Source organism: Manis pentadactyla, chromosome 10 (assembly GCF_030020395.1).
Source record: "Manis pentadactyla isolate mManPen7 chromosome 10, mManPen7.hap1, whole genome shotgun sequence".
Taxonomy (NCBI): domain Eukaryota; kingdom Metazoa; phylum Chordata; class Mammalia; order Pholidota; family Manidae; genus Manis; species Manis pentadactyla.
In genome coordinates, this window is record NC_080028.1 from 94,096,332 (window position 1) to 94,118,301 (window position 21,970).

General features: G+C 39.1%; 1 protein-coding gene across 2 annotated transcripts in view; it reads right to left on the reverse strand.

The window, feature by feature from the left end:
• The window catches only part of LOC118913406 (nuclear envelope pore membrane protein POM 121C-like), a 28,731-nt gene extending 11,082 nt beyond the window's left edge, over positions 1–17,649 (reverse strand). For both annotated transcript variants that reach the window (XM_036887398.2, XM_057487235.1), the window contains exons 1-5: positions 16,868–17,649; positions 15,747–15,962; positions 15,263–15,424; positions 13,567–13,647; positions 11,855–12,026 (exon numbers count right to left, since the gene is read on the reverse strand). In XM_036887398.2, the coding sequence (XP_036743293.2) occupies positions 11,855–12,026; positions 13,567–13,647; positions 15,263–15,424; positions 15,747–15,962; positions 16,868–17,388 (1,152 nt within the window). In that variant the 5' untranslated portion in view covers positions 17,389–17,649. The remainder of the gene's footprint in view (positions 1–11,854; positions 12,027–13,566; positions 13,648–15,262; positions 15,425–15,746; positions 15,963–16,867) is intronic.
• Positions 17,650–21,970: the final 4,321 nt, after the last annotated feature.

Here is a 21,970-nt window from a genome sequence, read left to right on the forward strand (position 1 = left end):
CTGTTCAACATTGTACTGGAAACCTTAGCCAAGTGCAATAAGGAATAAACAATAAAAGAATGGGAAAGAAAGAAAAAAGTGTCATGATTGTAGACATTACATATAAAAATACTAAAGAATGTACAAATATTCAGAGTTTAGCAAGTTTTCTGAATACAAAACTCAGTTGCATTTCTAACTTCCAACAAATTTTCAATGTACTATTTATAACAGCATCAAAAACATATACCTAGGAAAAATTTAATAAAAGATAGAAAAATCCACTATACAGAGAAGTTGATGATGTAAATAAGTGAAGGACATACCATGTTCATGGATTTTAAGATTCAATATTGTAAAAATGTCAATTCTCTCCAAAATAACTGTTAGATTAAAGGCAATCCCAATCGATATCTCAGCAAGTGGTTTTTGTTTTTGTTTTCGTTGAAACTGAGAAGTTGACTCTAAATTTATGTAGAAATGCAAAGGGTCAAGATCCAAGAGACTTCAGAAGAGGAATGAGAGAAATGATACAGTTGGGTGATTTATTCTACTAACTATTAAAACTTAAAGATTGTATAGCATAGGGTAGAAAAACAGACCAATGGAACAGGACAGAATCTAGAAATGGATCCACATACATATGGACATTTAAATTGTGATAAAGCTGATACTGCAAGCAATAGGGAATGGATGAACCATTCTTTCAGTGAATGTTACAGAATCAAATGGATATTACATGGAAAAAATACTAAGATTGATCTTTACCTCATACCACGTAAAAAAAAAAAAAACAAGAAATTTCAGGTGAGGATATAAATGTGAAAGGAAAAATAAAGCTCCTAGAAAGGAGCATTAGAGAGGATCATCATGACTCTCGGTAGGCAAAGGTTTCCTAAACAGCTCACAGAATACACTAAACATAGTGAAATGACTGAAAGAGAATGAAATGGGGGACACTTATTTGTTCCAACATATATAATTCAGAAAGCTTGCATCTAGAATATATAAAAAACTTACATACATCAGTAAGAAAAAGATAGATAACCTAATAGAAAAGAGTCAAGAAACTTGCACAGTCACTTGATAGAAAAGGGTATAAACGGCCAATGAACTCATACTTTTAACTCATTAGTAATCAGGGAAATACAAGTTAAAACCACAATGAAATAATACTTCATACCCACTGGAATGGGTCATTAAAGAGACTGGCAACAGCAAGTGTCAGTGAGGATGTGTAACCACAGGAACAAAATCTCCCCTGCTCGGTTGGAGTATCAACTGAAACATCACATTCTACAATTGGTCAAACTACTAAAACCGAACATACACATACTTGGTATATGTGCACCAAAAGACTTACACAAGAATGTCTATACCACCATTAGGCATAATGGCTCCAAACAGGAAATCCAAATGTCCAGTGGTAGAATGGTTAAGTTGTGATATATCCTATGGTGGAAGAAAATCACAACGAAAAAGAAAGATCCTCTGTTACCTGCAACAGCATGGATGAATCTCACAAGTAAAATGCTGAGTGAAAGAACCCACACATAAAAGAAAGCATATTCTGTTTCCACTTATATGAGGTTCAGAAACAGGGAAAACTATATGTGGTGCTAATAATCAGGAAAGAAGAGGGGGAAGGAGTAGTGATTGAGAATGGGTATGAGAGGGGCTTTGGGATGTTGAAAATGATTTATTAACTTGGCCCGGGTGGTGGTTACATGGAATGGTTGCGCTTATGACATCTGTTTTTCGGCACATACCCTAATTTAAAAAAGGCCATTAAAGAGAGATTATATGACACAGAATACATGCAATATATGTATATGAAAAAGGATGTAAAAAGCACATATGCGATGATCCCACTTATGTAAAACAGGTCCAGAAGTCTATTATCTGTGTTGGTACACACGATAGGAATATTAACAATCGGGACCTATGGGATTTAGACTGGGATACCCAGGATGGGGGAATTTTACTTTTTACTTAACAGTAATCTGTATTTAAAATTTTTTTGAAACCAGGAAAGGTAATAATTGCAGCACGTTACAAATTCCAACAAATATATGGTCAAAAGTTAGTTTTCCTCTTATCTTGGTAAGCACTAGTTTCTAATATACCCTGTCAGAATTATTCTATGCATATTAAAAGGTTAAAGAAACCAGCAGCATAAATAATAGAGGACACTATACATACAGTTTCTGCACCTTTATCTTATTATGTATTTTTGAGATCATTCACATTAGTGCCTATTAAACTACCTTATTTTTTTAAATAGTTTCATAGTGTTTCCACTTATGGAAATACTGTTAGCTATTCAACCAGTCCCCTGAAAAGGTACAGTTACATAATTCCCAAGCTTCTGCTATTTAAATGCTATAATCAACATCCTTTTATATGGCTTTGATTATACGTGTAGCATTAAGTCCTAAAAGTAAGCCTGCTGGATCAAAGGGCAAGTGCATCTCTAATGTTGGTATTACTGTCACACTGCCCTCTAAAAAGCTATCCCAACTGACATGTTCATGAGCAATACATGAGAAGCCTGTTTTTGCAAATACTTTTATAGTTTCTATTTTACATTTAAATCTTTAGTTCACTTGGAATTATATTTCTCGAGTATTTGAAAAGCTGCTCAAACTCATTCAGAAGACAGACAAATATTGTTCCTCACATGTCAAACTGGTAAAACCCAAAGCTATGACAACCTAATCCACTGGTGAGACTGTGGAGAAACAGGCCCTCCCATTCACTGCTGGTGAGAATGCTAAATGATCCATATGCTAAAGAGAAAAATCTAACAATATTTAGCAAAACTGCATGGGCATGTAACCTTTGACCTGGGACTCGTACCTTCTAGGACCTTATCCCAGAAGTATAATGACCGAAAGTGTGAAGTGGCATATGAAGTAAAGTATTATTTGTGGCACCATGTGCAATAGCAGAAACAACTCAATGTTTATCCATAGACAATTGGAGTAACTATGCAGCTGTAAAAAAAAAATTAATTTCTATATACTGCTATTATCTCTAGTATATAGTAAGTGGAAAAAGGCTCAAATCTGTATATACTACGATCTGAAATGTTAGAAGGTGGCAGTTCACAGACACTAATTTGAATAGTTTTGAAAAAAAGAAGCAATGGAAAGGATAATTGACGTCATAAAAATGGAGAGAAAGGGACTAACATGGAGTGGGTATGGAAAGTCGACTTGTCTGAGTGTATTCTGTTTTACCATATGGTCTTTGGAACAATTTAGGTATTTTATTTTACATAATTAAAAATAAACTCCATCAGAAGAAACATAAAAAACCCTAAAAGGTTAAAACATACTGAACAAATGAAACCAACTAAGCTTATCAAGTTGGAGATGTACCCAACTTAAAAAATTCATGTTACTTTAAAACACAATTTAGATTGTGTTTTGGTATCTCCAGTATCCATAGAGGGATGTATAGTAATGATAAATGAATCACAAGTAATTCTTATGCTGATTTCAAAACCTGTTAATAATGACACTGATATTGTTATTTTGAAATTGTGTGTACTAAGATCCATCAGATAATTATGAAGCAACATTTGTGTAAAAATAGATAATATATTATTATCAAATAAATTATGTAAAAAACTCTGTAATCTTAAATCTTAATCTGAAGTATCATTATGAACTAGTGATTTAGAGTCTTCTTCCAAGAGGATACTTTACCTCTCCTATAATCCAAATTACAGTCTCTAAATAGCATTTCCAACTGAAAGAAACCAGGGCTACTTGAAGAAATAGCCAACTTCAGTCTGCAAATGTACAAGATGGATACTTTGTTTCTGGCAAAAAAGCAATGAAGCTATCAAAGACTACCATGGTCAAACAAAATACAGGAATCAGTTTGAAAGGGCTCTCATTGGCCAAAATTGGAAAAGTTGCATCACAAAGAGTAGCTATAATATATTGATGATTATGCAATGCTTAGAAAATTTCATCAGTTCATAAAGATAACACGGCAAGAATCTCACTGGCCACCTTTGGAGTTAGCTATGGCATCAGTGCCTGCTTATTATTATCCTGCCATTCCTATAGGTAGGGCATGTTCTTCTATATAGAATTTCACAGACCTTCAGTTAACAAATGCACAGGGAATAACAGAATTAGAACATCACCATGTTGCCACAGCGGACACAGACAAAGGTGATTAATGGCTGGTAAAATTAGTAGGTGAAAAGCGCATAGGAACAATAAATGGAAGGATCAGACTGACCTGAGCCCAGGGATCAACATTAATATCACAAAAGGGAGGCAACCACACAGCACATGCTCCCGATGTGATGCCATTAGAAGGGCACAGCAGCACTTAGGCAATACTCTGCCCAAATCATGGAACTTGAAACTAATCAAGCCTCAGGAGCCAAGTGCACACTTACGGGGAAAATAGGGATAAAATATATGTTAAAATGACACTATGATAATTAAAACAAAACCCGGAATGTAGTAAATTCTGTAGAACAAAATGACTCAGTTCTTTCAAAAGTGTAAGAAAAAACGAAGTAGTGGTAATATAAGAGACATGTGAACCAGATGCAATGAGTTGACTTTTGGTCCCTGATTCAAAGTAACTATAATAAGACAGGGTAACAAGGGCAAACTGGAGTGACAATAACTAACATTAAGTCATTATTCTTCAGAGAAATAGAGGTATTGTGGTTATTAATGTTCAAAAAGTTTTAAAAATACACTGAAGTAAAGATGGCGGCCTGAGAGGAGAGATAGAGGCTTCCTCCTAAAACTGGATACAATTAGAAAATTTAATTGGCGCAACTAATACTGAGAGAGCAACATGAAGGAAGACTGGCGTCAGACTGCATACATCTGGAGAAAAGAGCAAACCTCACGGAACGGGGTAACATACCAGAGCTGTGGCTCCGCGGGACCCTCCCCTTCCCCCACCCCAGCTCACCCAGTGGGAGGAAGACAAACTGAGAAGGGAAGGAGTGGAAGGCATGGGACTGCTGAATACCTAGCTCCACAGATCTGCTCTGGGAGCACAAACCGACATTTCATGGTGCTTTCATGAGACTTGCATGACTACCGGGTTGGAAAGTTAATACAGGCAGAGTTCCTGGGGAGACTGGGATTCGGCTGCTTGTGGTAAGCACGGATCCATATCTGGCTGCTCTGGGACAAAAACATACCTGTGTGACCGGCCCACTGGCTCAGGCAGTGGAGACAGGCACAGCAGCAAGGAGGCAGGGAACAGCTCTTTCCTCCCCCCAGGTACCAGTACCGCTCCCCTGTGACCCTGACATTGCTTCAGGGGATGAGCAGCTCCAGAATAGAGCTTCGGGATACTAGAGGGCACCATATACAAACATGAAACGCCAAAGGAACCTTGTCCAGTGTAAAATTATTAATACAACTCCCAAGAAAGATTTAAATGATATGGACCTCGTGACTCTTCCTGAAAGGGAGTTCAAAATAAAAATCATCAACATTCTAATGGAGGTACGGAAAGACATCCAAGAACTCAGGAATGAATTCAGGTCAGAGATCCAATCGTTGAAGAGCACGATGGAAGGTATTAAAAGCAGGTTGGATAGGGTGGAAGAGACAATAAATGAAATAGAAACTAGAGAAGAGGAATACAAAGAAGCTGAGACACAGAGAGAAAAAAGGATCTCTAAGAATGAAAGAATATTGAGAGAACTGTGTGACCAATCCAAGTGGAACAATATTCGCATTATAGGGATACCAGAAGAAGAAGAAGAGAGAGAAAGGGATAGAAAGTGTCTTTGAGGAGGTATTGCTAAAAACTTCCCCAATCTGGAGAAGGAGATAGTCTCTCAGGCCATGGATATCCACAGATCTCCCAACACAAGGGACCCAAGGAAGACAACACCAAGACACATAGTAATTAAAATGGGAAAGATCAAGGATAAGGACAGACTGTTAAAAGCAGCCAGAGGCAGAAATAAGATCACATACAAAGGAAAGCCCATCAGGCTAACATCAGACTTCTCAGCAGAAACCTTACAGGCCAGAAGGGAGTGGCATGATTTATTTAATGCCATGAAACAGAAGGGCCTGGAACCAAGATTACTTTATCCAGCAAGATTATCACTTAAATTTGAAGGAGGGATTAAACAATTTCCAGATAAGAAAAAGCTGAGAGAGTTTACCTCCCACAAACCATCTCTGCAGTCTATTTTGGAGGAACTGCTATAGATGGAAGTGTTCCTAGGGTTGGATAGCTGTCACCAGAGGTAGTAAAACCACAGTAGGGAGGGTGGAGTAGCTGATTGCGAGGCAAATGCAATATTAAATTGACTATACCCAAAGTCAATCAAGGGATAGACAGAAAGTACAGAATTTGATACCTAATATATAAAGAATGAAGGAGGAAGAAAAAGGAGGAGAAATAGAAAAGAACCTTTAGATTGTGTTTGAAACAGCATACTAAGTGAGTTAAGTTATACTCTTAGATAGTAAAGAAAGTAACCTGGAACCTTTGGTAACCACGAATCTAAAGTCTGAAATGGCAATAAGTACATACCTATCGATAATCACCCTAAATGTAAATGGACTGAATGCACCAATCAAAAGACACTGAGTCAGTGAATGGATTAAAAAACAAGACCCATCTATATGCTGCTTACAAGAGACTCACCTCAAACCCAAAGACATGCACAGACTAAAAGTCAAGGGATGGAAAAACATATCTCATGCAAACAACAGGGAGAAAAAAGCAGGTGTTGCAGTACTAGTATCAGACAAAATGGACTTCAAAACAAAGAAAGTAACAAGAGATAAAGAAGGATATTACATAATGATAAAGGGCTCAGTCCAAAAAGAGGATATAAACATTATAAATATATATGCACCCAACACAGGAGCACCAGCCTATGTGAAACAAATACTAATAGAACTAAAGGAGGAAATAGACTGCAATGCATTCATTTTAGGAGACTTCAACACACCATTCACTCCAAAGGACAGATCCACCAGACAGAGAATAAGTAAGGACACAGAGGCACTGAACAACACACTGGAACAGATGGACCTAAAAGACATCTATAGAACTCTACACCCAAAAGCAACAGGATACACATTCTTCTCAAGTGTACATGGAACATTCTGCAGAATAGACCACATACTAGGCCACAAAAAGAGCCTCAGTAAATTCAAAAAGATTGAAATTCTACCAACTTTTCAGACCACAAAGGTATAAAATAAGAAATAAATTGTACAAAGAAAGCAAAAAGGCTCACAAACACACGGAGGCTTAACAACATGCTTCTAAATAGTCAGTGGATCAAAGACCAAATTAAAATGGAGATCCAGCAATATATGGAAATAAGTGAAAACAACACAAAGCCCCAACTTCTGTGGAATGCAGCGAAAGCAGTCTTAAGAAGAAAGTATATAGCAATCCAGGCATATTTAAAGAAGGAAGAACAAACCCAAATGAATAGTCTAACATCACAATTATCAAAATTGGAAAAAGAATAACAACTGAGGCCTAAAGTCAGCAGAAGGAGGGACATAATAAAGATCAGAGAAGAAATAAACAAAATTGAGAAGAATAAAACAATAGAAAAAATCAATGAAACCAAGAGCTGGTTCTTTGAGAAAATAAACAAAATAGATAAGCCTCTAGCCACACTTATTAAGAGAAAAAGGAATCACCACAAATCAACAGAATCAGAAACAAGAAAGGAAACATCACAATGGACCCAACAGAAATACAAAGAATTATTAGAGACTACTATGAAAACCAACATGCTAAGAAGCTGGAAAACCTAGAAGAAATGGACAACTTCCTAGAAAAATACAACCTTCCAAGACTGACCAAGGAAGAAACACAAAATCTAAACAGACCAATTACCAGCAAAGAAATTGAAGCGGTAATCACAAAACTACCCAAGGAAAAAACCCCTGGGCCAGAAGGATTTACCTCGGAATTTTATCAGACATACACAGAAGATATAATACCTATACTCCTTAAAGTTTTCCAAAAAATAGAAGAGGAGGGAATACTCCCAAACTCATTCTATGAAGCCAACATCACCCTAATACCAAACCAGGCAAAGATCCCACCAAAAAAGAAAATTACAGACCAATATCCCTGATGAACGTAGATGCAAAAATACTCAATAAAATATTAGCAAACCGAATTCAAAAATATATCAAAAGGATCATACACCACGACCAAGTGGGATTCATCCCAGGGATGCAAGGATGGTACAACATACAAAAATCCATCAACATCATCCACGACATCAACAAAAAGAAAGACAAAAACCACATGATCGTCTCCACAGATGCTGAAAAAGCATTCGACAGAATTCAACATCCATTCATGATAAAAATTCTCAGCAAAATGGGAATAGAGGGCAAGTACCTCAACATAATAAAGGCCATATATGATAAACCCACAGCCAACATCATACTGAAAAGCGAGAAGCTGAAAGCTTTTCCTCTGAGATCGGGAACAAGACAGGGATGCCCACTCTCTCCACTGTTATTTAACATAGTACCGGAGGTCCTAGCCACGGCAATTAGACAAAACAAAGAAATACAAGGAATCCAGATTGGTAAAGAAGAAGTTAAACCGTCACTATTTGCAGATGACATGATATTGTACATAAAAAACCCTAAAGACTCCACTCCAAAACTACCAGAACTGATATCGGAAAACAGCAAAGTTGCAGGATACAAAATTAACACACAGTAATCTGTGGCTTTCCTATACACAAACAATGAACTAATAGAAAGAGAAATCAGGAAAACAATTCCATTCACAATTGCATCAAAAAGAATAAAATACCTAGGAATAAATCTAACCAAAGAAGTGAAAGACCTATACCCTGAAAACTATAAGACACTCTTAAGAGAAATTAAAGAGGACACTAACAAATGGAAACTCATCCCATGCTCTTGGCTAGGAAGAATTAATATAGTCAAAATGGACATCCTGCCCAAAGCAATATACAGATTTGATGCAATCCCTATGAAATTACCAACAACATTCTTCAACAAACTGGAACAAATACTTCAAAAATTCATATGGAAACACCAAAGACCCCGAATAGCCAAAGCAATCCTGAGAAAGAAGAATAAAGTGGGGCGGGGGGGACTCACTCCCCAACTTCAAGCACTACTACAAAGCCATAGTAATTAAGACAATTTGGTACTGGTACAAGAACAGAGCCACAGACCAGTGGAAAAGATTAGAGACTCCAGACATTAACCCAAACATATATGGTCAATTAACATTTGATACAGGAGCCATGGACATACAATGGGAAATGACAGTCTCTTCAACAGCTGGTGTTGGAAAAACTGGACAGCTACATGTTACAGAATGAAACTCAATTATTGTCTAACCCCATACACAAAAGTAAACTCAAAATGGATCAAAGACCTGAATGTAAGTCATGAAACCATAAAACTCTTAGAAAAAAACATAGGCAAAAATCTCTTGGACATAAACATTAGCGACTTCTTCATGAACATATCTCCCCGGGCAAGGAAAACAAAAGTGAAAATGAACAAGTGGGACTATATCAAGCTGAAAAGCTTCTGTACAGCAAAGGACACCATCAATAGAACAAAAAGGTACCCTACAGTATGGGAGAATATATTCGTAAATGACAGATCCAATAAAGGCTTGACATGCAAAATATATAAAGAGCTCACGCACCTCAACAAACAAAAAGCAAATAATCCAATTAAAAAATGGGCGGAGGAGCTGAACAGACAGTTCTCCAAAAAAGAAATACAGATGGCCATCAGACACATGAAAAGATGCTCCACATCGCTAATTATCAGAGAAATGCAAATTAAAACCACAATGAGGTATCACCTCACACCAGTAAGGATGGCTACCATCCAAAAGACAAACAACAACAAATTGTTGGCAAGGTTGTGGAGAAAGGGTAACCCTCCTACACTGCTGGTGGGAATGTAAATTAGTTCAACCATTGTGGAAAGCAATATGGAGGTTCCTCAAAATGCTCAAAATAGACTTACCATTTGACCCAGGAATTCCACTTCTAGGAATTTACCCTAAGGATACAGCACTCCAGTTTGAAAAAGACAGATGCACCCCTATGTGTATCGCAGCAGTATTTACAATAGCCAAGAAATGGAAGCAACCTAAGTGTCCATCAGTAGATGAATGGATAAAGAAGATGTGGTACATATACACAATGGAACATTATTCAGCCATAAGAAGAAAACAAATCCTACAATTTGCAACAACATGGATGGAGCTAGAGGGTATTATGCTCAGTGAAATAAGCCAAGCGGAGAAAGACAAATACCAAATGATTTCACTTATCTGTGGAGTATAAGAACAAAGCAAAAAATGAAGGAACAAAACAGCAGCAGAAACACAGAACCCAAGAATGGACTAACAGTTACCAAAGGGAAAGAGACTGGGGAGAATGGGAGGGTAGGGAGGGATAAGGGCGGGGAAGAAGAAAGGGGGTATTATGATTAGCATGTATAATGTGGGGGGTGGGGGAAAGGGGAGGCCTGTGCAACACAGAGAAGACAAGTAGTGATTCTACAATATTTTACTATGCTGATGGACAGTGACTGTAATGGGGTTTGTGGGGGGGCCTTGTGGTAGGGGAGAGCCTAGTAAACATAATGTTCTTCAAAAAAAATTTTTTTTTAAATAGGAAAAAAAAATATATATATATATATAAATTGGGGAGATCAGGATTAAATGTATGATAAGTTGTGTTTCCTTCATGACCCATTAGCTTATGGGAAAATACATAAAGATTGTATCTTTAAAATAAAAAAATAAATACACTGAAGTACCTACAGGTGAAACAACATGTTTGTACTTTAAAACACAAGAGCAAAACCAATTTGGGGTGTGGGTGTTGATGGAACAGGACTGACAAAACACTATTAACTGCTGGAGGTACATGGAGGTTCATTATGATATTTTTCCTTCCTTTTGTGTATATATGACATTTGACTTAAAATTGTAAGAAGGGGCAATGATTATGTACCTCATAGGTCTGTTGTGATCACTGCTTGAGGAAATGTATGTAATGTGCTCAGCAGAGGGCCCAGTGCAGAATAAAGACTTCCTACTATTATCCTCTGCATTGCCATTAACTGCCTGGCTGGGGCCTTCATCTCCTGTATTTGTCATTTATCATTAACATGTCATTTATATTACTCTAACAGCCTTCTGTATGGATGAAAACTTATGTCAAATTCTTTCTCCTCTCAAAAGCTCCTCCACACATGCGTTACTTTTTTTCAAGCTCCTATATATTGGGTGCCCACTTACTGACAAGCACTGTAATGGGTGCTTTCTAAACATTACCTTCAATCTTTACAACAGTCCTTTAGAGATGAGAAAAAGAGAGTTTAAGTCATTTGCCTGCCCAAGAGTCTATAGCTACTAAGTGTCAAAGCCAAGATTTGAACCGAAGTCATTCTGGTAGCAAAATTTGATCTGTTCTCCAGTCTACACTACATCCCTTCTAAAAAGAATTATAACCAGTTATTTTAAAAACTTTCATTAAATTCCCAGTGCCTACAGGACGAATTTATGACCCAATGCAATCCAGACTCAATCTACCTTTTTAATCAAATTAATAGCATTTTTTGAATTATTCATCCTTTGTCCATTTATCCATAATAATGGCTCTGTCTTGTATCAGGTTTCCACATAGGCATTCTAAGCTTTCTAGTTTGTTCCCCTGGTCTATAGTGATGATTCAAGGGGTGGTAACTGCTGTTAGCTTAGAGGTGATCTCAGCATCTGACAGAAGGTTGCTAGCAAACACTGCATAATCAAGTAATAAATGCAAAGAACCCACTTCTTCCACACCACCAGGAACATGTACCTGAGCAATCCCTCCAGTGGAACTGTAGGAACTGGTAATGGCATTGCGGCTGGACATAGGGATGCCACATGTGTATGTGCTTGTTGAGGAGCTCACAGAAGAGGTGCGGGATCTCTTATTCAAGTGGCTGTCTGAGCTCTGGGAATTGAGGCCTCTCTTCAGGGACCCAGGCCTAAAAGGGAAATAAAAGAGAAAAATACAAATGTGCTACTGAAAGACAACAACATTGTTTTAAGATTTCATCAATGGTCACAAAATCATTCTAACATAATGAAAAAGGATAAGATTCTTAACTTTACTGTTAATTCAGCTAAATATATCTCACAAAGTCAGAAAGGGAAAGTTAAGTATTTTAAAAATTAAACCTATGATTCTACTCATATATACTGTAGGAAACGCACACAAATCTATAGTGACAGAACGGGGATCAATGGATGCCTGGCAACAGGCGCAGGGTGAGAGGGAGGTTTTAAGGCTTCACCAAGGGGCATGGGGAAACTTCTGGCAGTGATGGTGATGTTCATTATCTTGACTGTGGTGATGGTTTCATGGGTGTGAAATTTAGACAAAATAGTTATTGTGGAAAGTTACTTAAAATGTTCCTCTCTGATTTCAAAGAGGAAAATCTGTAGGACAATAATTCTCATAAGGATACATGTCAAAATTTATCAAATTGTACACCTTAGAGAGGCACAGTTTATTTATGTCAATTATACCCCAATAAAGCTGTTAAAAAAAATTTAGGAGGAACCGACCATTTTTTCTAAGATTCAAACTGAAACAGAAATTCCCTCAACATCTTTTCTATGAGATAGTCATCCAAGCTTTGTGACAGCACAGACAGCTATCTCCTGGCTGATGAATGTGAACCACAGACCAGTTTATTCCTACACTGGATGAAAACGTATCTCCTCTTTCACCTACTTCACCTATGGGTTCCATCTGGAGCCAAACCAAGCCAACTGTTCTCCTTTCATGTGATAGTCCTTCAGTTTTTTGCAGACCACTACCCTTCCCTCCCTCATTTCCTTAGGCCCCTGGGGTTTTTCTCCTCTGGGCTAGTACTTCTGAATCTTTAGAACCCCCTCACCCACCACCATCACCCCGTGACATCTTGAGTTGCTTCACTTGCAGTGAATTTCGGTCTGTGTCTGCCTCCTCTTGCAGGGCAGCACAGCCCACCCACAGCACTCCATGGACAACAGGACTAAGGCATTCAGGACCACCACTGACCTGCCTCCTCTTAGTCTTTCTTATTCTATCAGCATGTATGAGTAGGAGCATGTTAAGCTTTTTGGCAGCCATATCATAGTGCTGACTCAAATTAAAAATGTAAGTTACCCCAAGTCTTTTCACACACATTTCCAGCCTCTTTCCCTCATAGCCAATGCTTCCTCAAATATAATTAAGCTCAAATGCAGAAATCTAACATTTTTCTTAAATTTTGTACTGTTGCATTTTATCCATTGCACAAACCTTGTTATCTGTTTGTTACATACTTAGTTATTCAATGTATCTACAAACCCTCTTAGCCTTAGCATATTTTATGCATATTAATGAAAAACAGTAAAAAGAATTAGGCAAAATAGCTATTGTGGCAAGTTACTCAAAATGTTCCTCTCTGATCTCAAAGAGGAAAATTTATAGGACAATAACTCTGATAATGACCTTTTTTCAAATAGGAAATCTCTCCCAGATGGATTCTTACTTACTTAGGCACAAAAGCAGTAGGGACTCCATTGGCCACCACGGGCTCAAATGCTGAATGTCCACTCCCACTGCTGTCATGGCGCCTGTGACAAATCACAAACCCTCAATTAGATGATATGACTTTTTCTTTAAAGCATACTCTCATGTTCCTGGGATGTTATACTCTTTCCATGGAACACAGGCTCATGCTAGACAAGAAAAGATTGCCTCAAATCTCAAATATTCAGGAAGGTAAATTTATTCTACGACTGTCCTAATCTAATAAGAAAAGGATAAAAATGCTTTAAGACCTTTTGAACTATTCAGGTGTACCGATTATTTGCTAACTTCTCACCAAAGCACTTCAATCACACATTTAATATCCTACCATCCATAAATTTTAAACAAAAAAAAACCACTTCAGCAACCCACCTACACACATCCCCCAGTGCTCTCAATTTAGTTCAGTCTGTAAGAGAAGAACTTCACATATCACACACATAAGGGCCTGTGCATGGTGCACATAATCACTGCTTATTCCAATTATAGGCTCACTGCGGTCTAGAAAAATTACCAACCTGGGGAATATGAGAAAGCTGCTTTGACCATAATAATAGTTATTTTCTCTCTGACCTCCACACACCATATCCCCCTGTCACTCCTGCTTAGTTGGCTGACATGAGCTCAGACCGCTCACTTGTAAATCATATCCCTAGTATTCATTACCTGATCTTCCAATGTTACTTCCAATCAATCTTCCAATGAACACACTTGCATTTATTAGTATTTCCTTACCTAATGTTGCCATCTACAGTGTCAAAGATGGCCAGCTGTAAACCTGCAGTATATGACCAACCTGGTCTAATTGATGAGGATAATGGTTCTATTTCTCAAATGTAGGCTCCACTGTCTCCTCAGAGCATGTTTCCTTGACCACCTTATATACAGAACTGCCCCTTCCTCATTACCCTTTTATATCACTGCTTTTTAAAAATCTTTATATACTTACAATCTATAATTACCTTGTTTGATTTCTTACCCAAGTCCCATGAGACCCTTGTCTTGCTCACTGCTCTATCCACAGTGCCTGGAGTAGGCTCTGCCACATGGTGGGTCTTGTAGTTTGTTGAATTACAAGAAAATGAGTGGAATCCTTAACTGACTCCTTGGAAAGCCACAAGCAGTTCTGCAGCTTCCTCAGTGCCTTCAACTTCCTCTCTTTCCACTGAGGAAACAGACTGCTTACTCTATTATCATTACATTTTCAAAAGCCAAATGAAACTGCTTTTACTCTCATTACTCATAGATCTATCATACTCCAGTCTTCACTGTTCTTTTCCAAGTATTTCTTTCTGCACAAATGACACCTAAGCTGATGGTCACCCAAATAACTGAACACAAGGGGAAGACTTTCAGCATTCTCTCAAAATAAAATTTAACACATTTATATCAAAAGTATGAAGCTAATGTGGCCAATACTGTTGGCTTTTCTCTAGTACTTATGGAAAAGGTATATTACAAAATATATGTAATGTGTGCCTAATGAGAGGCATAGCAGTAAAGCTCTTGTTACCAAGCTCTTCCATGAAAGCCAAAGAAGGGGACCTGCTGCTCACACACAGGAGGAGGCCTCTGATTCTTTTTGGGAATGATCTCTGTTTCAACAAATCCCAGGAGCCCATGTGGGAGGCACGTTTAGGACTCTGCAGGGCATGTTACCTTCTTTTATTTTCCTGACCATCAGCTGATATTTGGTCTTCCTCCTCCACCACTGTCCTTTTCTTCTTCTGTTTGAGTGCATTCAAAACAGTCTCCTTTGCACATGGGTCTGGGGCATTACTTGAGGGTGAGGGCAGTGTTGAGCTGGTGGTCTGCGCTGCTCTGTAACAGAAAACAGGATTCTAGCATTAAGATACTCTGATTATCATGGTATATAGTATGGACTTTACTCACTGGAAATCCAAAGCTAACCAACAAGCAAAAGGGTAATTTATACACTCACACAAGTTACCCTTAGCTGTTAAAGCTACAGTCTAAGGCAAAACCCCCAAAATAAAAAAACTGTTCAATTACTAGAACTTGACATTTCTCCTTCATGTAAGCAGCTTCTTCCTTTCCCTTGAGTTACAGTTATTCTGTCAGATGAACAAGTTCAGAAGAATAAAGTGGACACACTGGAGACTTTTCCTCCAGCAATACTCACATTGGAGAACAAGTCAGTTTGCTATCTGGAGGAGCAATCCTCACTGTCGAAGGCCTGCACACCATTCTGGAATTACAAGGAAACGGCACGGGCTTCTTGTGACCCCCATTCCAGCACACCGTGGGCAGCACCCCCACACGGGAATACTGGGCCTGCTGGATTGGGTATCGTCTTCGAGGTGTTATGACAAACCGGTGTGGTGAAGTCCCACAGTCCCTGTGGAGAATGGGAGACACATTATGGAATCAAAGCAGCTTAGAAGAATGACAGAAAATTTAACTTACTAAAGAAGCATGTGGATTCACTTATTTTCCAGAGAGCTTAAGCCTCTAAGCAACACAAAACACAGCATTTTTATGGCAACTTTCCCAAATTCCATCTAAGGGCATAAAGTGGCAGCTGCTTAACAGCTGTCCCTACAATGGATTCAACAACTTTGAGAGGGAAACTGAAAACCTGCCCACACAAGTAAAACTAAAGAGGAAGAAAAGGATGCGTAAGGATGTGCAGGGACAAATTTTACAAGAATCCCTCAATCTTTTATGATAAATCATCAGAAATATACACCCAAAGTCAGACGTTTTAAGAATCTGAATGTTCACCTTTTCAAATAAATGTACTTATGAAGGATCTAGTGTTGTCACTGAAGTCTTGAATTTTTTTGTATCACTCAGCTACTGGGATTAAACGAAAAAACGAATCTTTTTAATCTAATTATCTTTATCAGCCAAGTTATAGCCATCAAGGAGGTTTCCTGGATATACCTCTTTGAGCTCAGCTGATACAATTTTTTAGTGCAAAGAAAAAAAGTAACAAAACCTATTACAGTACTATGCTTTAAAGACAGAAGATATTTCACCTTAAGTAGGGATATTTTAAGTTATTTACCAAGTATTCTGCTAAACCCATACTGTATTAGAGTTCAGAGCTTTCAGAACTGAAAGAAGGGAACAGTTCTGGCAGCACATCTCATAGCAAAGGCTAAAGGGCGGCAGGACACGGTTGACGTGCACCAAGGTGTTTAAAGAGGTGAAAACGACACAGAACCCACTAAGGACTTAAGAAAATAAAAAGGATTTCAAAGTCAAGTCCTCGGTCTGGGGAAGGTCAGCGTATCTTACCAGCGGGAAGGCCTCCTACAGGTTCGGATAAAAGGTGTGTGGACTGAGGGGTGAATGGGATCGCGATGGGCCGAGTGAGCCGGCGGTGGGGGTCGTGCGGGGCTTGAAGGTGGCCGTTGGACAGGCTTGCCCAGATAACTACCCACGAGGAGCAGTTCGGCGGGGTCGGGTCCTTGGAGCAGTGTCCGCGGCTCTACAAGGCTGCCGTTTACCACCGCCTTGGCCGGAGGCGAGGCAAGCAGTGTTCGCTGGCGGCGCGCGTTCCGAACGAGCGAGGAGAAGGCGCGCGAATCTCGGGGCTCGCGGCTCAATCCCCACCAGGCCGCGGTAGCCCCCACTGCCAGCCAGGCCAGCGCGGCCGCCGCGGGCACCAGATACAGCACGAGGCCCAGCACCGACAGGCCGAGGAGGGCCGCCCCTGCCGGCGCGCCCCAGCCCCTGCCCTGGCCCTGGCCTTTCCTGACACTAGCTGCCGGGCGCCGCCGGTCCCCTCCGCCAGCCGCCGCAGCCGCCGGAGACATCGCGGCTCCGCGCCGCGGAGAGGAGTTAAATATCCCAGCGTGCACCTCGCCGCTCGCGTCACCGTGCGCCGGCTGCGTCACTGTGCGCGCGACTCAGACGCGTGTCCAGCTGCACAGCAACCTTCCAGAAGTGAACCTGTGGAAGAATCGCAGTAAAAATAAAACTCAAGAAAGCGACTACTCACGTATCGCCTTAGGCCAAGGTATTTTCTAGGGGACTAAGCTCCCGAGAAGAGATTATAAGTCACTTTTCGTAATTGCTACCAATAGTTGTGAGTTTTTTGAGTTACTCTGTTTATTGCCGAAGTATAAACTGCTAAAGGGGTTTACTCAACATCAGTGAAAGCAAGACCAACCCAAATTAACCACTCTTGTTAATGTCGATCCATTTCTAATAAACTCCTGATTAAAAAGTCTAATAGTCCAGTAAATTGCGGATCAAACTTGAGGCTGCAATATGTTTGAGTTTCTGCAGTTCCAATTAGTAAAGTGGGACAATTACCTACCAAATTTCACATTATGGTTCAGATATGAGGACTTTTAAAATCAATTTACCTATGCTAAATTTGGTGGTGTCAGAAAGTACATTAGTGGCTATCTAGGGCTGGGGAGTGTGCTGGAGGTGGGGGAAAGGAGAGTGGCTGATAAAAAGAATAAAAATGTTTTAAAATTCGATTACGGTGATGCAGCATCCTGTGAATTGTATAGTATGTGAATTATATCTCAATAAAACTTTAAAAAACAAACTTGGTGATCTGCCAGTTCAGACTTTGGCCTAGTTTAGGGCATTCATTTGTTGATTTATTCACTCCATCTGATATACTTTAAAGAGATTAAAGGGGGAAAGATAGGGTCTGGTCTCCAGAAGTTTTCAGTTTAGTAGGGAAGAAAGACATGTAAACAGAAAGTTACAATTCAGGGTGGTAAGTGTGCGAATAGAGGCACAAAATGAGAAGGAATGATAAAGGTAAAGATAGACTGGGAGGTTGTACTTGAGCTCAGAGAACTGCTACATAAATCAGATTCAAGGCAGATGAAGGGCACTATGCAGAAGCACAGAGCTGGAAAGGAGTATGTTACAGGAATCTTCAAACAATTCAGTATGGCTGGAGAGTAGTAATAGTAAAGGTGCTTCTACGTGTAGAGATGACAAAAGCAAGCTGCTCTTCTCTCCAACCTGTTGCCAGGGCAAGTCTTCTTCAGTCTGTTTGATAAAAAGAAAAAGGCGTAGGCTGTGTTGCTTAAGAAAAAAATCTCAACAGTATCAGTGGAATAATGGGAAAAAAGCCAAGCCACAGTGAGTTAAATGGTAAATGGAGGCAGTGACTGCAGATTTCCCATTCAAGAAACTTGGATAATAAGAGAAGAAAAGATAGTATTATACTCAGCAACGTTCTTTTTTTTTTTTTTAGGTTTTCCATTATTTTGTTTATTTTTTATTTTTATTATTTTTTTTGTAGATGATTACTTTTTATTGAAGGGTAGTTGACACACAGTATTACATTACATTAGTTTCAGGTGTACAACATAGTGATTCAACATTTATATACATGACAATTCTAGGTACCAGCTATCACCATACCAAGCTGTTACAATATCTTGACTATATTCCTTATGCTATACATTACATCCCGGTTACTTATTTATATTACCATTGGAAGTGTGTACTTTTATTTTTTATTTTTATTTTTTTTGTGAGGGCATCTCTCATATTTATTGATCAAATGGTTGTTAACAACAATATAATTCTGTATAGGGGAGTCAGTGCTCAATGCACAATCATTAATCCACCCCAAGCCTAATTTTCGTCAGTCTCCAATCTTCTGAGGCATAACAAACAAGTTCTTACATGGAGAACAAATTCTTACATAGTGAATAAGTTACATAGTGAACAGTACAAGGGCAGTCATCACAGAAACTTTCAGTTTTGCTCATGCATTATGAACTATAAACAGTTCAAATATGAATACTCATTTGATTTTTATACTTGATTTATATGTGGATACCACATTTCTCTCTTTATTATTATTTTTAATAAAATGCTAAAGTGGTAGGTAGATACAAGATAAAGGTAGAAAACATAGTTTAGTGTTGTAAGAGAGCAAATGTAGATGATCAGGTGTGTGCCTGTAGAATATGTGTTAATCAAAGCTAGACAAGGGCAATAAAACGTCCACGTATGCAGAAGATTTCTCTCAGAACGGGGGGTGAGGTTCTAAGCCTCACCTCTGTTGATCCCCAATTTCTCACCTGATGGCCCCCCTGCGACTGTGCCTGTCTTAGGTTGTTCCTCCCTTGAGGAATCTTACCCGTCTCTGGCTAACCAGTCATCTTCCTGGGCCATACAGGGAAATGTAAAGTCGGTAAGTGAGAGAGAAGCCTTATTGTTTGAAATGGTTAGCTTTTTATTTCTTTGCATATTTATGCCCTGTAGCTTCTATGCCCAGCATTTGTCTTGAGGTATCTTTACCACTTGGAAGAATTATGATACTCGGCAAATTCGATATGAGGCACGAATTCTATTTAAGGGTTGTAATTAGGAAGGAAGAAGAAAAGCTATAGAAGTAGCAGGCGGCAGAAAACCTGGGAAGATTGATTATTTATTTGAAATATCTTCTTGTAGAGTAAATTCGGCATGTATAGGTTTTAAACTACTTAAATTGCGCACACACATTAACATAATAGGAGTATAGTTACATAACCAAAGCATACCTGTAATTACCAGCCATCTCCAGTGAAACCAAGAAAACCAGTTAGGCACCTTAGGCATTTGTGAAAACTTATCTATGATATGGTGGATATTGTCCAACTGAACTTGAACAGTCTGAGAGAAATCAAATTAAAACAACCCATTCCTGGGGAATGTTCACATCCCTTATGTTCTTTTAACAGTAAATAGTCTGTAGTTGTAAGATTTTGGAGCGCTACAATTTGCACTTCTCCTAATTCTTGGTTGAGTTCCAACAGTATAGATCCAGTCAAATTTGTTGTTTTACTGTATGCACAGGCCAGCTTAGATATCTCCTTCCTCATTCCCATGGCAAGTCCAGGAACTGGTGGGATGAGTGCATCTACAGCTGTAGCAGTGTGTGGATCTTTGATGGGGTTTTTTGATGATCATCTGGCATGAGTCTTCCAGAGAGTGCTGATGTTGGAAGTTCTTTTTCATATCGTATCTTAGTTCATCTTCGGGGTAGCCCAATTAGGCTTTGATCCTCTGTATAAACACAAACAGACCCTTTGCCTACACTTTTATATGCCCTTTATACCCTTGTGTAGAACTCATTGGAGGTTACCACACAGGAATTGCCCTTTTTTTTTTTTGGTATCACTAATCTACACTTACATGACGAATATTATGTTTACTAGGCTCTCCCCTATACCAGGTCCCCCCTATAAACCCCTTTACAGTCACTGTCCATCAGCATAGCAAAATGTTGTAGAATCACTACTTGCCTTCTCTGTGTTGTACAGCCCTCCCTTTTCTCCTACCCCCCCTATGCATGCTAATCTTAATACCCCCTTACTTCTCCCCCCCCTTATCCCTCCCTACCCACCCATCCTCCCCAGTCCCTTTCCCTTTGGTACCTGTTAGTCCATTCTTGAGTTCTGTGATTCTGCTGCTGTTTTGTTCCTTCAGTTTTTCCTTTGTTCTTATATTCCAGAGATAAGTGAAATCATTTGGTATTTCTCTTTCTCTGCTTGGCTTGTTTCACTGAGCATAATACCCTCCAGCTCCATCCATGTTGCTGCAAATGGTTGGATTTGCCTTTTCTTATGGCTGAGTAGTATTCCATTGTGTATATGTACCACATCTTCTTTATCCATTCATCTATAGATGGACATTTAGGTTGCTTCCAATTCTTGGCTATTGTAAATAGTGCTGCGATAAACATAGGGGTGCACTGGTCTTTCTCATACTTGATTACTGCATTCTTAGGGTAAATTCCTAGGAGTGCAATTCCTGGGTCAAATGGTAAGTCTGTTTTGAGCATTTTGATGTACCTCCATACTGCTTTCCACAATGGTTGAACAAGTTTACATTCTGACCAGCAGTGTAGGAGGGTTCCCCTTTCTCCACAGCCTCGCCAACATTTGTTGTTGTTTGTCTTTTGGATGGCAGCCATCCTTACTGGTGTGAGGTGATACCTCATTGTAGTTTTAATTTGCATTTCTCTGATAATTAGCGATGTGGAGCATCTTTTCATGTGTCTGTTGGCCATCTGTATTTCTTTTTTGGAGAACTGTCTGTTCAGTTCCTCTGCCCATTTTTTAATTGGGTTATTTGTTTTTTGTTTGTTGAGGCGTGTGAGCTCTTTATATATTCTGGATGTCAAGCCTTTATCGGATGTGTCATTTACGAATATATTCTCCCATACTGTAAGGTTCCTTTTTGTTCTGTTGATGGTGTCTTTTGCTGTACAGAAGCTTTTCAGCTTAATATAGTCTCACTTACTCATTTTTGCTGTTGTTTTCCTTGCCCGGGGAGATATGTTCAAGAAGAGGTCACTCATGTTTATGTCTAAGAGGTTTTTGCCTATGTTTTCTTCCAAGAGTTTAATGGTTTCATGACTTACATTCA